The sequence below is a fragment of the Erpetoichthys calabaricus genome, chromosome 11, assembly GCF_900747795.2.
Source record: "Erpetoichthys calabaricus chromosome 11, fErpCal1.3, whole genome shotgun sequence".
In the NCBI taxonomy this organism is placed as follows: Eukaryota; Metazoa; Chordata; class Cladistia; order Polypteriformes; family Polypteridae; genus Erpetoichthys; species Erpetoichthys calabaricus.
The window spans coordinates 138,703,950-138,722,148 of NC_041404.2; the positions used below are offsets into that span (position 1 = coordinate 138,703,950).

At 45.5% G+C, this 18,199-nt stretch overlaps 1 protein-coding gene across 4 annotated transcripts in view; it reads left to right on the forward strand.

Annotated features, from left to right (window-relative positions):
• The first annotated feature begins 1,685 nt into the window (after nucleotides 1-1,685).
• The window catches only part of myh11b (myosin, heavy chain 11b, smooth muscle), a 76,696-nt gene continuing 60,182 nt past the window's right edge, over nucleotides 1,686-18,199 (forward strand). For all 4 annotated transcript variants that reach the window (XM_051933997.1, XM_051933994.1, XM_051933995.1 and 1 more), the window contains exons 1-3: nucleotides 1,686-1,712; nucleotides 12,275-12,643; nucleotides 14,161-14,317. In XM_051933997.1, the coding sequence (XP_051789957.1) occupies nucleotides 1,701-1,712; nucleotides 12,275-12,643; nucleotides 14,161-14,317 (538 nt within the window). In that variant the 5' untranslated portion in view covers nucleotides 1,686-1,700. The remainder of the gene's footprint in view (nucleotides 1,713-12,274; nucleotides 12,644-14,160; nucleotides 14,318-18,199) is intronic.

An 18,199-nucleotide genomic window follows, 5' to 3' on the forward strand; every position in this document is an offset into this window, starting at 1 on the left:
AAAAATATTTGCATGTACGTAAACCCATAAATTGTGATATTTGGGGGTGGGAACGGTGCAAAAATGGAGGGGCACATTTTGAATGAAGGGAATCAGCATATTATTGAAATAAAGAAAAGGCAGCAGAAACCCAAAGCATTATTGTGGCTGAGTTATGATATTGTGCCTTTCAGTAGTCATACAAAGCAATTCATGCAAAGATTGTGTGTCTAAAAGCAACACAGGGCAGGATGGAGAGGTCGGTAGGAATGAAGGGAATCAGCGTATCGTTGAAACAGAGAAGATTCTAATATGGAAAGGTAAGACAGCACAAAGTCAGTATACTAATGTGGTTGTGTTATATATAGTGCCTTGCAACAAGCATCAACAAATACAAAAGCATTTGTATTTAAACCCAAAAAGGTATCATTTGGAGGTTGGACAAAATAGAGGGGTCAGTTTGAATGAAAGGAATTAACATCTTGTTGAAATAAAGAAAAGCCTTACTTATACAGATTAGGTACCAAAAAGCCAAGCTATTGTTGTGTCTTTTTTATATACTATAGTGCCTTTCAGTAGTCATTTAAAACAATTGATGCTAAAGTTTTACATCCAAAAGCAAAACAGGGCAGGATGGAGTGTTCAGTACAAATGAGGGGAATCACCGTATTGTTGAATCAGAGAAGATTCTAACATGTCAAGGTATAGCAACACCAAATCAGTTTACTGTTGTGGTTGTGTTGTATATAGTGCCTTTCACGAGCCAGAGTTACTGGGTCCAGAAGCAACACACCAGTATAAAAATATTTGGATGTACGTAATCTCATAAAGTTGATATTTGGGGGTGGCAACGGTGGAAAGAATGGAGAGGTTCAGAACAATGTTGAAATGAAGAAATGCCCTACTTGTAAAGAAAGACAGCAGAAAGCCAATGTGTTATTGTGGCTAACTTATGATATAGTGCCTTTCAGTCGTCATACAAAGCAATTAATGCAAAGGTCTTGTATCCAAAAACAATACAGGGCAGGATGGAGTGGTCAGCCTGAATGAGGGGAATCAAACAGAGAAGATTCTAGCATGTCAAGGTAAGGCAGCACAAAGTTCTTATAGCCAGTACAGGGCAGGACGGAGGTCTTTTTCCATTCCTACTACATATAATTTTAGATTTTTTTTTCTTATGACCAGAAATTAAAAGGTTTGATTTTTTTTTTTTTTGAAGTATAGTGAAGTTTAAAACGTCTTACAGTTAAAAAGGAATGAAAGACTATTAAGACTGATGATATAGTGCCTTACAGGGTTGAAATGTCATTCACAGAAAGCAGCAAGAGTCTCGGCTTAGGGGCTGATACAGTAACGGCATGTTAGCCCAGACTTGGCTTCCTCTGGTGGGAGGGGCCCCCTCCTCAGCCCCGCCCCCTCCCCTGTTGAAATACCCCGACTGAGAGCTCAACATGATAATTTGGACTGTTCATCTGTGGAACAGGCTGTCCAAATCTGCAGCTGCTCAGACCAAGCCCAGCCAAGCCAGCCACTCTTGTGAGTATCCATCTCCTCAGCCGGCCGGCCGGCCAGACATCCTCTGGCTTGTTTCCACTCTCTGGTTCTTCTGCTCACCTGTGTGCCTCTCGGGCTTTGGGGATCAGTGCCTTTTAGCAAGCTTCTCTTCTCCTGCTCTGGACTAGGGATTTAACTCTTTCTGCTCGGCTCCTACCCACACCCACATGTGGAAAAGGGTAAAAAAAATAAAATGTAAAACATTTTTAAAAAAAAAAAAAAAGAAGTGTTTTTCTGTCTCTCGGCTCCTCCCGGGTGTTCATCTGTCTTTCTGATTTCCTCTACCCTCGCACTGCCTGTCTGCATGACTCATCTAAACGGGTCTCGGATGGCTTTTGAGTTTGTTTTGAATTGCTCCTTCCTGTTTTAGTGACATAACTTCAGTAATTGCGGAGGGACAGACATCTGCTCTGTTCCTGTACGGGTGAAAAACGGCAGTGCAATGGCTGTTAAAGGTGCTATAAAAAAAGGTCAACACTAAAAGACGCACAGAGCACTTTTAGCATTTTTACTGACACATTAAGTGGCTCAGTGTGATAGCAGGCTTGTTAGGTCTGTTTGCGGTATATTATATAGTGCCTTTCATTATCTGCATACCATACTGTGCCTTTCATATGTGTTTACTATACAGTGCCTTTGAAATCTAGATCTATTATACAGAGTCTTCCAAATCTAACACATAGTGTCTTTCACACCTAGGGATGCATCGATACCGAAACGGGTATTTGGTATCGGCCTCGATACCACATTTTCTAAAGTACTCGTACTCGTTAAAAGTCCCCCGATACCGGGGACCGATACCACGGTCTGAGAAATGTCTATGTTTGAGCGGCGTGTAAGGGGTTAATCACAGGCGCCGAGTGCCCGCCCCCAGGCCCCGGCTGCAGCTCAGAGCGGGGAGAAGGCGAGGCGAGACATGTCAGCCGTGTGGAACTATTTCAAAGTAAATGAAGACGACAAAACAAAGGCAGACTGCAAATTGTGCTCAGCGAAATTGTCCAGAGGAGGCTCAAAAGGTAGCGCATTTAACACAAGTAATTTAATCAAGCACCTAAAATCCCAACACGACAACGAGTACAAAGAGTTTACCCACGCTTCTAAACCAACACAACCCACGCTGCAGCAAACTCTTGCAAGATGAGAGAAAATGTCCAGAGACAATCCATGTGCTGTGAAAATAACACAGGCAATTATCGAGTACATTGCATTGAGTGACCAGCCACTTTCGGAGGTAGAAAATGTGGGATTCCTGCGTCTCCTCCATGTTCTGGAGCCCAGATATGATGTCCCAAGCCACCGTTACATGACTGACACGGAGCTGCCTAAACTACACGACTCAGTGAAAAAACATATCTACAGCCTACTGCAAGCCTCCTCTGCGTTTAGTTTCACCACGGATATTTGGACAAGCAGTGTTAGCCCCGTGTCGCTAATTAGCCTAACCTCCCAGTGGATAGACGAGAGTTTCTTGTTTTTTTTGTTAAATTATATGACTAAAGCTGTTACCTGTAAATTTAAATCATGTTTTTATTAAGTACTCGGTATCGGCGAGTACTGAAATGCAAGTACTCGTACTCGTACTTGTTTTCCAAAAAAGTGGTATCGGTGCATCCCTATTCACACCCATTCATCTTTCTGTTATAGTGTCCTTCAAAGCTATCTGTCACGCTGTACCTCTCTTATCTGCCTGTGTTCAGTATATTATATAGTGCCTTTCCTTATCTATCCATCTGTCTATCCCTCTATCACATGTCACAGATAGTTTCAGCATGTCTCTCTCTCTCTCACACACGACTATACGTATTCCTCTCAGAGGCTCATTGGTGTCTTTTTCTGTGTTTTTACGAGATGTGATGCCTTGTGAATTCCGAATTTGATCCTCTTCTACCTTCCTCATTCTGTGCTTGACCACCTTGTTTAGCTGTCCCTTCTCACATGCTCTGTTTTGAACTGGCATCCCGTCCTGGGTCCAGTGTAGGCTGAAAGCTCACAAATTCCTGCTGCTTCATCTCCCGACATCTGCAGGATGTGCTTTCTGTGCCGTTCTTCCTTTTTTAGAAGGCGGCTGTCTCTTCTCCCGCTTTAGATCCTCTGCCAGGGGATGCGGAGCGCCTCATATGGTGGACTGCTAAATTGTTCAGCCCACATACTTGCAGGTACTTTGTGTGTTTCACTGAAGCACTGATAAACCCTTCTAATGAAAGGTGCTGCAAAAGGCACTATATTAGAGAAGCCTCCTGTTATTCTAAGCTATATATAAGTGAAGCCTTCTCTGATATTTTTGTCATTTCCTTGACTTTATATTAAAGATGTTTGGCAGGCGACCAGCTTTTCTGGACTGAAACCATCTGCTGAATGGTTGGCGTGTCGTCATGACACGACCTTATCATCGTAAAACAAGGAAATACAATTCAAATGTATTTACAGACTGCGGTGGGTTGGCACCCTGCCCAGGATTGGTTCCTGCCTTGTGCCCTGTGTTGGCTGGGATTGGCTCCAGCAGACCCCCGTGATCCTGTGTTTGGATTCAGCAGGTTGGAGGATGGATGGATGTATTTACAGAACTAGACAAACCATTTAATTATTCATTTTCAGATTCAGTTTCTCATGTGCCCCGAGTCTGCGTGGGTTTCCTCCGGGCGCTCCGGTTTCCTCCCACAGTCCAAAGACATGCAGGTTAGGTGCATTGGCAATCCTAAATTTCCCTAGTGTGTGTTTGGTGTGTGGGTGTGTGTGTGCGAGCCCTGCGGTGGGCTGGCGCCCTGCCCGGGGTTTTTTTCCTGCCTTGCACCCCGTGTTGGCTGGGATTGGCTCCAGCAGACCCCCGTGACCCTGTAGTTAGGATATAGTGGGTTGGATAATGGATGGATGGTTTTCATTGAAGCTAAATACATAAACTAATTCTAAGAAAAGCACAGTTCAGTTATGTGGTTAGAATCTCCGCCTGACCTATGCCTCTGTGGTGCTTGCATGTTTCCCCTTTGGCCTTGTGAGTTCTCTTCTCACATCTGAAAGGTATGCAGGTTGGGTGAATTGGTGTGAGCCCTGAGGGGAACTGGCATCCAGTCCAGGGGTCCAGTACAGAGACCCCCATGAGCCTACATAACTCTAAATTGGACTTTTAGATGCATTGTAGGTGAGTAATCAAGAAGGGAGCTTCAAACATCCAGGCCACTCTGTATATTCTGTAAGATACCTAGGGGCCATTGGACATAACTTATGGACACACTAAGGACAAGTAGCTGAGAAGGGAACCTCCAAAGTTTGAGCTCAGTGGAGCCATTAGACCTTCTCTGCAGGGGGTTAAGTGATCTGATTTTAGGACAAACCAGGGATCAGCGTTCAAGATAAGGTTAGACTCCTAGACATGCCTATGTGGTGTTTGCATGTTCTCCCTTTGGCCTTGTGAGTTCTCCTCCCACATCAGGTCAGGTTAACTGGCAGTTCTGAACGAGTCAGCCCTGAGGTGAACTGCCATCCTGCTCAGGGTCCAATGTAGGAACCCTTGACCTTATCTTGGATTCAATGAATTTATACATGCTGGGGTAGACTCCAGCTGCCCCGTGACCCTGCCCTGGATAAGTGGGTTGGGAAAATGGATGGATGGATTGGTTTAGTTGGATTCATACATGCGTGTGAGGGAGTGACAGGCTGAGTGAGATGTGACAGAGCTCTTCTTGCTCAAATGGCCTCTTCACCGAATCCCAACCTCTTCATTTGCTCATCCTGAAGTGCCCCCCTTTGTCTGTCAGTGCTTCCCTCTTCTCTTTATTGGACATTACTTTCCATTTGATTTCCTCCTGCATTTGTTAGTTTGATCCCAAGGCCAGGCGGCCCATCCATTCCATGCCCTGGGTTTTTTTATTCTTATTGAAATAAACAGTTGTTTTGTGAATGAGACTTTTGTAGGACTCGAGTATTCCGTCCCGTATGTCTCTATATTTTCTATACTTCCATTAGGTGAGCCCCTCGTCCACCGTCATTCAGTTTTCCCCTTCGAGATCAACATTATTCCTAGAAATAGCTTAGAAAGTTTATTAAATGTCATGTAATGTATAGAAAAGATGGATGAGGTGACATTCCGGCTCAGCCGGATTTCTGTTTACAAAGAGGACTACTGTAAATATGGAAAAAAGGCAAAGAAAAGCACTTTTCCCAAATATGGGCATCTGAACTCGTCGGACCAGAGGACGGCATTCTTCTGCAGAGAAGCTGGGCTGCCACTGCGTCAGTTTGGCCCTGCAGTTTTAAGGGGAGCCTTTCTAGAATATTCCTGTGGGGTTATCCAGTTGAGCAGTAAAGGGGTTGAGGGATTTGAATCATTCCAGGATTTGGACCCCCGGCCCCCTTAATGTTAAATTATCCACATATGATAAGATTTCTTCCTGCCCAATCTCGCCTTCACCGGCCATCAAGATGAAATCCATACAATGAAATGACCAGAGTTTTACGAGAAGGCTGGAGTCGCTCATTGGGACACAAAGGGGCAGAGGATGCAACTTATAGACTCCGAGAGAATAAGTGCCCCCCAAAGTCCAAACTTACAGGGGCCATTAAACATTGTCTGCAGAATACAATTGGGTTCCATGTACTTAACTGTGGGAGATTCTGACATCCAGGCTTACTGGAGCCAATGTGCAAGACATCAAGGAATTGGAAGACGTGACTTGTGGATGTGCAGAGGGCAAGTTAATGATAGGTTGGCTCCCCAAAGTCCAAGGTGCGACACAATGTTCTCTGCAGGTCACACTGGAGGATCAGTGGTCCAGATGGGAGCCCCCAAAGTTCACTGGAGCCATTAAGCATTCCCCACAGAACACAAGGGGTGAAGTGAGTTGATTTATAGACAACATTGGATTATCAGTGATCAAGATGGGAACCTCAAAAGTCCAAGCTTCCTGGAGCCACATAATGTCCTCTACTGGACACACCAGAGGGTCAGTGATCAAGATGGGAGCCCACCAAAGTTCAGGTTTACTGGAACCATCAGGCATTCCTTGCAGAACATAAAGCCTGAAGTGACTTGATTTCTGGGCACATCTGAGGGGTGGTGGACAAAATGGGAGCTTTGAAAGTCCAGGCTTACTGGTGCCACTTTGCATGTTCTGCAAGATGCTTGGGAGGTCAGAGGTTACGACTCACTGTATGGACACACTCAAGACAAAGAGCCAAGAAGGGAACCTCCAAAGTTTGAGCTTATTGGAGCCATTGGACCTTCTCTGCAGTTGATTTTAGGACACATGCTCAAGATGTCCAAGCTATTCTGCATGATATCATGGTGTCAGTAGACATGCAGAGGACATGTTGCTGATAAGACAGCCCACCAAAGTCACAGAGTGTTCTGCACACGCTGAAGGCTCAGTGGTCAGGATGGGAGCCTCAAAAAATAGGCATTATCAGCAAGAGACAACCTGACACATTAAAGGACTGGAGTCAGAGGTGGTCAGGGTTACTGGGGTCACTCATCCTGGCATCAGAAGAGAGTCCTGCAGCGTAGCCAAGTGGGTAAGGAACTGGAACTTTAAACCATTTTCTGTTTACTTCGGGACCCAGAAGATGTCATTTGAACAACACAAGTTGGTGACGGGACTTTGGGTTTCAAAATAAGGCTCTTGGTTTGTTCCTATAGGTAAGATGGTAGTCTGTGTCTTAAGTGGCACCCTTTACCCATGGGCACACATTCTTTAGTTAGGAACATCACATGGACTTAGGGCTTCCTAGCAGTCCTCTTTTTTTTAACAACTTGAGGACATACTGCCTTCTCTGGACAACACGTGGGGGTGCAAGGCCTTCGGCTTTTGAAATATCATCCTGAGTTTCAGCTTTCTGACATGAAGGTAGTCAGATTCTGAATTGGCACTCTTTACCCCCCCATATTTGTTAGTTACACAATGCAACACGGGGCATTGGCCTAACTAGCAGTCCGCTTTTTGTAACCGATTGAGGCCATACCGCCTCACCAGGACAACACAAGGAGGTGATGAGACTTTGGCGTTGAAATACCTTCCCGAGTTTTTACCCCTGGTGTCTGGTGTCAGCCCCCGAATTAATGCTGTGTACCCAGCGGGCCATCCATTGTTTAGTTTGGGTACTTCATGTGAACTGGCGGCTTCATGGGCAGTCCTCTAATTTAAAACTACTAATTATATAAAGGGCTGAGAGGGCTTTGGCTGTGGAACACAATTTTGAGTTTTTAGGCATGACGTAATGAGGTGTTGAGGAGGTCATTGGTATCATCTGAATTCCATGCCCTTTTCCTGTGGGGGGGACCACCCATTCCTTTTAACGTGGGTACTGACATGGATTAGGGGGCAAAACTAGGAGTGTCCTTCTTTAAAATACTAAGGACGTAAAAGGGTGAGAGGCCTTCGGCGGTGGAAAACACTTTAGAGGTTTTAGCCATGAAATGATGAGGAGGTAGACAGAACCTGGACTGGCATCCTGCGTGTTTTATGGTCACCCATTTCTTTGTTAGGGGGCTTGATTTGGAACAGAGGGCCTAGCTAGCAGTCCTAATGAGTTGAGGTCATACTGTCTCAACTGAGCAGTACAAGGGAGTGATGGGACGTTGGCTGTCAACATTTTACCCACAGGGCCACACAGCCATTGACTCAAGGATGCACAGGACTTCACTGGTTATACCCATGGGGTCTTTTTTGAGGCTCGTGGAAATCGGATGTTTTGGCCAAGCGGCAGTACTGGCTTGAACTCATTTGGGCTCTTCTGCAGGATGCCAAGAAGTGAGGAGCACACCTGGCATCAGAGGCTGAATTTTACTGATTTGACCTGTTTTCTTGTTTTTGTTCCATTTTGCCAGGAATACATTCGGTGCCACTCCCTTTCACGAGAATGCCAGGTTGGCTCTGCTCGGCTGTTCCTAGAAGGCCAGGGTGCCCGCTGCTCGCTCCTCAGTTTTCTCATTTGGCCTTCTCTCTTTGCTGGGAGTCCCGGTCGGCTGCGTAGGATGCGGAGGCATATCATTCCCTATAAGGGCTTTGTTTTGAAATTAGCCGTCCTTGTTGTCTGCCTTGTCAGCTTGAGATAACCTGACCTTATATGGTCAACAAGTACAGCCGGCTGGCAATTCTCTGTTGCCCCGGGAAGAAGGCCTGCGTTTTTTTAATTATCATTAGTGGGTTTGCAGAGGACGTAAAATAAAAAGTTGAAGATAAGACGTTTTTTTTTTCCCTTTTGTTGTTCCTTCTGACCTCCTCTTTATCTTATTTCCCCAGAACCCCCTATTGGGTGGGGGGGGGGGAAGGGGGGGAGTTTAGCGCAGCAAGGCAGCCAGCTTATATAGGTAGGAAGACCTCCCCTCCCCCACTCCTTCTTTTTGGTTTCCACTTATGGAGAGCAGCATTAGCACCTTGGCTGGAAGTGACATCACAGGCAGCCCACCCATGCTGGAGGAAGGGGGGGCACCAGACACTGGGAACTATCCCAATGCTCACTGACGGAATGGGGATTCCCTGACTACCAGTTACAATCCTCTTGTTTGTATTTAGGGTGACATAGGCCTGGGTACTCTCTGCATGGAGTTTGCAGGCTCCTACAGCCCATAGACACGTCAGTCCATCCGGCCCCACTGTGTGTGTGTGTGTGTGTGTGTGTGCACCCTCTCCAGGGCGTGCTCCTGCCTTGTGCTCTATGCTGGCTGGGATAAGCGCCATCTTCCCTGCCACCCTTCTCAAGGTAAGCAAGTTTGGCTCGTTTGTGATATCACCACCCTTCAAGGCCTTGAGTGCTTTAAATACGCGGTGAATGAGCTCACTGTGAAAGGCGCCATATAAAGATCAAGACTAACAGGTGACCTCTTTAACTTATTTATTTTCAGAAATACGGGGTATCCTTTTTCCTTCCTTTATTCATTTTTATCTTGACTGCTTTACGCAAAACTGTCATCGGGTTTTTGGTGAAAGGCGCTGTAGCTGCGCTTACCCAGAATGGCCAAAGTTCAGCAGCTCTGGTTTACAAATGGGGTTCAGCAAAAGCGTGATGCGTTGAAATGATTCCACAGACAAATTATCTTCGTTTTTAAAAGCTTTAGTAGATAAATAGATACTGTAGATAGATAGATACTTTATTAATCCATCCATCCATCCATTTTCCAACCCGCTGAATCAACACAGGGTCACGGGGGTCTGCTGGAGCCAATCCCAGCCAACACAGGGCACAAGGCAGGAAACAATCCTGGGCAGGGTGCCAACCCACTGCAGGACACACACAAACACACCCACACACCAAGCACACACTAGGGCCAATTTAGAATCGCCAGTCCACCTAACCTGCACGTCTTTGGACTGTGGGAGGAAACCGGAGCGCCCGGAGGAAACCCACGCAGACACGGGGAGAACATGCAAACTCCACGCAGGGAGGACCCGGGAATCAAACCCAGGTCCCCAGATCTCCCAACTGCGAGGCAGCAGCGCTACCCACTGTGCCACCATGCCGCCCTTTATTAATTCCAAGGGGAAATTCACATACACGGAGCTGCTGAAAAGGCTGCCACTCTCGGCGGCACCTGAGTCACAAAAATTACAATTTTTTAGTAGTGAGAAGTCAACCAAAATGACCCCTTTTATTGGCTATTTAAAAAGATTACGAAATGCAAAAGCTTTAGTAAAAATTCAAATTAAAACAGTTCACACAAAAAAGAGAAAATTAAAATGAAAAGTTCTTGCTTAAGAGAAGTTGTGTTTTAAAGCTTTTAAAGCTTGTTTCGTTTCTTTAAGTTTTCTGTACTAGGGTGTTGTACCGTGTTAGCCATTAGGAATGTAATGAGAAGTCAAGTAAAATGACCCTTTTTATTGGCTAATTAAAAAGATTACAATATGCAAGCTTTGGAGGCAACTTAGGCCCCTTCTTCAGACGAGATATAATCATGATGTTAATCGTAATTTAAGTTTGCTTACAGTTGAACTTTTTCTAAAACTCTATGCCTATCCCGTTTTCATGCTGCCCCTGCTAGCACTAACAACAGCAGTAGAGTGTTGTACCGTGTTAGCCATAGATTGATACAGGAGAAAATAGGGTGAAATCCATCCATCCATCCATTTTCCAACTCGCTGAATCCGAACACAGGGTCACGGGTGTCTGCTGGAGCCAATCCTAGCCAACACAGGGCACAAGGCAGGAACCAATCCCGGACAGGGTGCCAACTAGGGTGAAATGACACCTTTTATTGACTAACTAACTAGGTTACAAATGCAGGCTTTCGAGGCAGGTAAGGCCCCTTCATCAGGTGAGGTGTAACCTTGCACTAACAACAACAACAGTGTTAACAGTTAACCAACTCCATCAACACCCTGTATCTTAGTTATAGCAAGGAAGTTCTCTCTATTACCTTACGGGGGGTAAAATTGTCTTATGACTATGAAAGAAAATGATATTCTATTCAAAGTAAGCAAACAGTAGTATGAGTTTAACTTAAAGCATTAAGATTGGCTCTTACAGGCGCTTGGGCGGAGTGGTGGCACTGAGGCTAAGGATATGCGCTGGTATCCAGAAGGTTGCCGGTTCGAATCCCCGTCACTGCTAAAAGAGATCCTACTCTGCTGGGCCCTTGAGCAAGACCCTTAACCTTCAATTGCTCCAGGGGCGCTGTACAATGGCTGACCCTGTGCTCTGACCCCAAGGGGTACGCGACAGCTACCAAAATTCCTAATACAATTTTTTTATTGTATAAGGCGAAATAAAAAACAAAATATGAATCAAAAACTTGTTTATTTCATATCAATTTTAACAAATTCTGAATCAGTGTAACATTTCCCTTCTACTTTGTGAGTGCCTTGGTGGACAGACGGGCGTCTTGACAAGATGGAAGGTGCCAGTGGTTGAGCACGCAGAAGCCGGAGGACAGGAGCATTTCCATTCCACCTTATGTCAGGTGATAGTGGTCCAATGGAGGCGTCCCAGCTTGGACACCTGCAGGGGTTCATGAGAACTGGTGCTCACTAAGTGCTCCACCGACAGCACCCTCTTGTGGCAGCGGCGAGGTGGCATTATTTCCCACGAACCCCTGCGGGTGTCCAAGCTGGGATGCCTCCAGTGGACCACTACCACCTAACGTATGGTGGGCAGAACTGCTCCTGGCTTCCAGTTTCTGCTCATTCTGCCCCTGGCACCTTCCATCTTGGCAAGTGGTCGTGCCGTTGTCCAGCCGGGATGCTCGTCTGTCCTCCATGGCACTCACAACTTATAACGGTGGTCTTGATTGCTTTGATAGAACTGCTTGTAAAAGGGACCATAACAAATAAAGGCCGATGGATGACATCTTTCCATCATTTGATTTAAGAAATGTTCCATTTCTTTTTTCTTTGTACAGTTGGCCTCGAATGCTTTAAGTACACAGTGAGTAAGCGTATTATGTAAGGCTCTATATAAAATCAAGACTGGTAGGTGACTCGTGTACCTTTTATTTATCAGATACTCCATTTCCTTATTGATCTTGATTGCTTTAAACAAGCTATAATGTCGTCTCACCATGAAAGGCGCCATGTGATAAATACTTGGCGAGTATTTATTATATTTTTTGTTCGACTCTGAACTGAATGTTTCCAGGGTTCACTGTTGAAAGGCACTACATTACACACAGACTCTGTATCGCCCTGACTGGTCACTGAGGTATGGCACCATGCTGTTACCCCCTCGCATGTTTCCGTGTCTTAGTTTCTTCTGATTATCGTCAACATCTTCTCTCTCAGTTGCTCTCTTCTGATGTGCTCCCATTTTTTCACGACAGGCCTCTCCTGAACTGACCATGGCGAAAACCACAGGAAGCGCCCTCAGCGAGGACGAGAAGTTCCTCTTCCTCGACAAGAATGTCCTCAACAACCCCCTGGCTCAGGCCGACTGGTCCGCTAAGAAGCTGGTGTGGATCCCGTCAGAGAAGCATGGCTTCGAGGCGGCCAGCATCAAGGAGGAGCGAGGAGATGAGGTGGTGGTGGAGGTCAGTGAGAACGGCAAGAAAGTGACCATCAATAAGGACGACATCCAGAAGATGAACCCGCCCAAATTCAGCAAGGTGGAGGACATGGCCGAGCTCACCTGCCTGAACGAGGCATCGGTGCTACATAACCTGAGGGAGCGGTACTTCTCCGGCCTCATCTATGTGAGTATCCTGGGAAAAAACTGAAAGCTCGAGGTCAAGGCGCTATATAGAGACAGAGCATAAGGTCAGAGAAAGCAAAAAAAAAATAAAAAAACAAACGTCCAGTATGAGGGCATTGGGGTAAAAAGAAGACAAGTCAGGTAAGGGGGTAGAAAACAAACGAAGCTAGAAAATGAAGTAACGGTCCTGTCCAGTTAGTGGACGCAGATGGATAGAGAAAAGGGGACAGGCCCAGTGTTCTAACTAGAAGAGAAGGACATCCAGCAAACGGCCACTGAGAATAAACTGTGCCCAAGAGGAGGGCGTAGGTGTGACCAACAAGGAGAAAAACATGTCAGGCTAGTGGGCACATTGAGAGTAAGGCCAAAGAAAGAAAAGTCCAGCATGAACACACAGAATCAGGAGACTAGACCAGTAGGAGGTCTTAGTATGGGACTGCAGAGGAAACCGTCATGTCCAGCGAGTGGATACAGAAACTGAGGACAAAGAAACAAGAGGGTCCAGTATATGGACTCAGGTTAGAAATCAGGGGCATTTCGTAAGAGGCCTCTGAGAATAAGGGGTGTCCAAGATAAGGACAACAAGAACAGAGAGAAGACAGAGCAGTCATGTCCGGCTAGTGGACACAGTGAATAAAGTCAAAAGAGAGGACACGGACGGAGATGTCCAGTATATGGACTCCAACTAGAAAACGGGCTTTCAGCAAGAGGCTACTGAGAATAAGGTCTGTCTAAGATGAGGACAACAATGGTAGGAAGCAGTCCTGTCCAGCTAGTGAGAACAGAGGGTTACGACAGAGAATGAGGAGTGACCAACATGAGGACACAAGCAAAGATGTCCAGTATGAGGGCTCCGATGAGAAAGCAGAAGCATTCAGTGAGGTGGAAGACAGAGATCTGTGCAGAGTGGACAAGAGAGCAACATGGTGACGGGAGAGAAAAATCAAATTACACGGCCATGTCCAGCAAGGGGCTCAAGAAGAAAAGTCAGATTGCGTGAGCATGTTGAGTAAGGGGCATGAGTACCAATGTCATATGCCACATATGGACACATAGAGCATGAGAGTGTGGTGAGAATGGGGACAGGCAGTCAAAGGTCAGATGAAGCTCTGTGGTCCAGTAGGTAAGGAATGCCAGTGTTCAGCTTTGTGGTCAAACTCTCATGTGAAAATCTCTTTGCCTCTCATCACTGCTCTCCTGGAGTACAGCGCAAGTGCTTATGGGGGGCGGACTGGCTGGGGCTCATCTTAGTGTGAAAAGCTGCAGAGTGAGCAGAAGGGAGGTTTGGGCCTGGCTAAGTGACCAGCGCCACACTGTGGACAAGTGGAATTACAGTGCAGTACAGCTGGGGCATTGGACTTGAAGTCAGAGGGTTAGATGTTGGGTGGGAAACTCTTTCTCCTTGTTACAAGCCTTCTTTGGCTGGTTGTGCAGTGATGGCCGGGACTGGGTCAGTACCAGTCTGTATTATGTGCTGTGGGGGGGTCCACTGATGATGTTGTTCTTCTTCCACCCCAGACTTACTCCGGCCTGTTCTGCGTAGTGGTGAACCCTTACAAAATGCTACCCATCTACTCGGAGAAGATCATCGACATGTATAAAGGGAAGAAACGGCACGAGGTGCCCCCGCACATCTATGCTATCGCCGACAACGCCTACAGGAGCATGCTGCAAGGTGAGCGTCCTGCCTCAAGGGGGCTACAGAGCAGCCAGAGGTGGGCCGGGATGATGTGTGGCTAAACGCAGCACGTTAAGATTGAAACTGTGAGGATATGTTGGACGGCACATCAAATAAGGCGATGTGGCCAAGTGCACTATGGCAACCGGTGGGCAGTGCCTGGTGCGGGCAGTCAAATTTCAAACCGCTTACGTCAATCTGTTTAACCCCCTGTTGTCAGCTCTGCCAGCCTGGGGTCTGTTGAGTCTGCGGCCCTTCTAATTTACTATTCCGTTATTTTATGTGACTTCTTGTCCTGGTGATGAAGATGATGATTGTGCTGGAGCTATTATTATATCTATTATTATTTTCTTTCTGTAATTGGCCAAATTTTACTAATGCTATGTTTTGATAACTCAGCGACACCATTTTGTTTTTAATGGGCACTACCATTTTGTTGAGCTGTTGCTATGATGCAGTGACCCATTGCTAGGGGGCAGGGTCACAGAAATCACATGTGATGACATCATCAGCACGGCCATATATGGCCTGATATCATTGACAACACTTTGCCCAAAATTGTGAGCACACACTAAAAAGTCTGAAGAATGCTTTCTCTTATGTGGGTTTAAGTTTCCTAACTGTAAAGCTCTTTTTGAATTATAGCACCTTCAGAAAGTCTTTGGACCCATTTTACACATTTTGCAATTATATTGCAGCCTTATGCTGAAATCATTTCAATTCATTTTAACCCTCGTCAATGAATGTTCAGTACCCCAAAATAACAAAGCAAAAACAGGATTTTTTTTTACTTTTTGCAAATCTCTCTATTATATAAAAAAATCCTGGGATGAGATGTGATTTTTTCAGAGAGATACTTTCAAGTACCATGAGACGAGACTTTGTGCCAAGAGATATAACCAGGCCCAGGGCCGGAAATAAAAGACAAAGAGTAGATGACAAAGTAGAACATCGTAAAGAATTCAAAAACGTTGGCGTGGTACACATGCAGAGCAGGTTAGAGATAATGAAACTACTAAAATTCAAAGTCTCAAAAAAAATGATAGTAAAGATCACATTAGCACAAACAAACGGAAATTATTACTCAGTGAAATAACGGAACAGCGAAAAGAGATTGAATATATTGTTCGGATTTAAACTTTATGTATAATTCGTGTTGCCATCAGGGACAAGTAGTGTTTCTTCCCAATGAAGAGGCGTATCCACGAGAATTAAAAGATTTGTTGTTTGGTGAAAGTGAAATCCACATACACAAGCGGCTGAGATGTGAAGTGGCAGGCGCGTAGCGCAGACCTGGGGGTCCGCGAGCAAAGTGAGCAGGGAGCAAAGCCCCCTAGTTTATTAAAAATAAAAAGCTGGAATATCATATTGACACAAGTGTCTAAATCATTTGCTATGACCCTTAAATTTGGCTCAGGTGCAGATTTTACTGGACCTGTTTAGGAAAGGCACATGCCTGTCAATAGAAGGTCCCACAAGTGAGCAAACCAAGCCCTGAAGTCAAAGGAATTGCTTGACGAGACAGGATTGTGCCGAGACAAAGATCTGGGGAAGGCTACAAAAAAATCTTTGTAGCATTGAAAATTCTCAAAAGCTCAGTGGCATCCATAATTCTTAAATGAAAGAAGTGTGGAACAACCACAACTCTTCCTAGAGCTGCATGCCCAACCAAACTGAGCAATCAGAAGAGAAGGGCTTTAGTAAGGAAGGTGACCAAGAATCCGATGATCAGTCTGACTGAGCTCCAGAGGAACTGTGTGGAGATGAAATAAACTTACAGAAGAACAACCATCACTGCAATACTCCGTTAATCTGGGCTTTATGGCAGAGTGGTCAGACGACGCATGGAAGCCCATTTAGGAGTCATAGACTATAAGAAATGAGATTATGTGGTCTAATGAGGTGTTGTGCCTGGAGAAAACCAGGAACTGCTCATCTCCCGGGTAATAACCTTTCCAATGGAGAAACATACTGGTGGCAGCGTCAGGGATGAGAAGACAAGGCAGGGTTGAGGGAAAGCTAAACTGAGCAAAGAAATATCCTTAATTGAAAGTGGCTTAGAATTTGGTGGACTTCAGACTGGGCCAAAGGGTCACAAAGAAAAGACCACACAGATACTGTCTGGAATACCATAAGTCTGACCCTGACCATGTCCATGTTTACAACATCCAGATGTCAAACTCATGGTACCCTCACTCCATGATCCAGATGTTACAGAGACACACAACATATCTACTACATCATCCAGATTTGAGTGACTCATAGCATCTCCTCTAAATCATCCAGATGTGAGACTCATAGGATCTTCACTCAAATGAGACGGAGAAACGTGAAGGCCTTGCTTGATCACCTAGATGTGACGTAGACATACAGCATCTCTAGTGGATCATCTAGATGCAAATAGAGACTTATGACATCTTCACTTCAGCATTCACATTTGGCCAAAACACATAATCTATTCAAGAAATGGGTAAAATATTCACCAAATCATACACATGTGACAGAAACACTACATCTCGGCTGGATCATGCAGATCTGAGAGGCTTATAGCATCTCTACTACAACATCCAGATGTCAGACTCCTAGCATTTTTGCTTAAATGTTCCCATGTGACAACAGAGACACCTAATAGGCTTGTTAGATCACCCAGATGCGACAGAGACACGTGACATCTCCACTAGATTATCCAGATGTGACAGAGAAATGACATTGTCTCTTGATCATCCAAATTAGAGACTCCCTTAAGCCATCTAAATGTGAGATCCCTAGCATGTGCAGTAAACCATGCAGATGTGACAGAGACCCTCAACATCTCTGCTAGGTTAGCCAGATGTGTAAGAGACTCGTGGCACCTTCACCTCACCACCCAGATGTGACTATAAACAGATGACCTATTGAACAGACACAACATCTTCACTAACTCATCCAGATGTGATGAAGACCCCTAACATCTCTGCTAGCTTAACCAGATATGGCAGGGAGCCTTGGCATTTTTTCTTAATCACCAAGTTGTGAGGCCCCTAGCATTTTCACTAAACTAACTAGATATGACGGGACACACCTCATGTCCTGTTTAGATTATCCAGATGTGCACCTTCAATGCTTCACCCAGAGGGGACTGAAACACTCAACATATTCTAGAGCATCACATGACATCGTCACTCATCCATCCAGATGTGGCAGAGTCATGACCTCTTCGTTAGACTCCTAGCATCTTCACTAAACTGTCCCCATGTCACAGAGACACACAACACGCTCGCTAGATCATCCAGATGTCTTCCCTGAATCCCCCAGCTTGATGCGGTCTCCCAGTTCCCACAGTCCTGCTGCAGCCTTAAAAGGAGAATCTGCCAAGACGCCCCTTTTCTTGTGTCTTTGCCGCTGGCTGCCTTGATTACATCTTCATTTTGTTTGGATTCGCAGTTCCTTCTGTCTGTTTATTGGCCTGCTGGGCTCACTGGTGGCTCGTAGGACTTTTTTTTTTTTTTTTTTCTCCTCATCATTTCCCAGATGCCAAGGACAACACCCTGAATGAAAATGCTAGAAACAAGGCAATCATAACTGGGATGTGTTTGCAGCTTTACAAAAAAAAAACCCTCTTTTAGAAACAAGCTTAAAAATGTCCATTTCTTACTCAGTGTCATCCCCATCTCTACAAGTTCCTGCTGCTCCTCCTCATTCCAGTGCCATCTTGCCTCCAGCAGCTGCGACCAAGAGCCCCCTCCAGAACAATCGGCAAACGAAATTGGCAACTCACACCAGAAAGTCTGGGCGCAGTTTTCACTGAACCCTAAGCAGAGGCGGTGGACTGCGGAGAAGGTCCATCATGTTCAGTTCCTCACTTAGGAAGTCTCTGACTCCTCAGAAACGGGTTCCCCT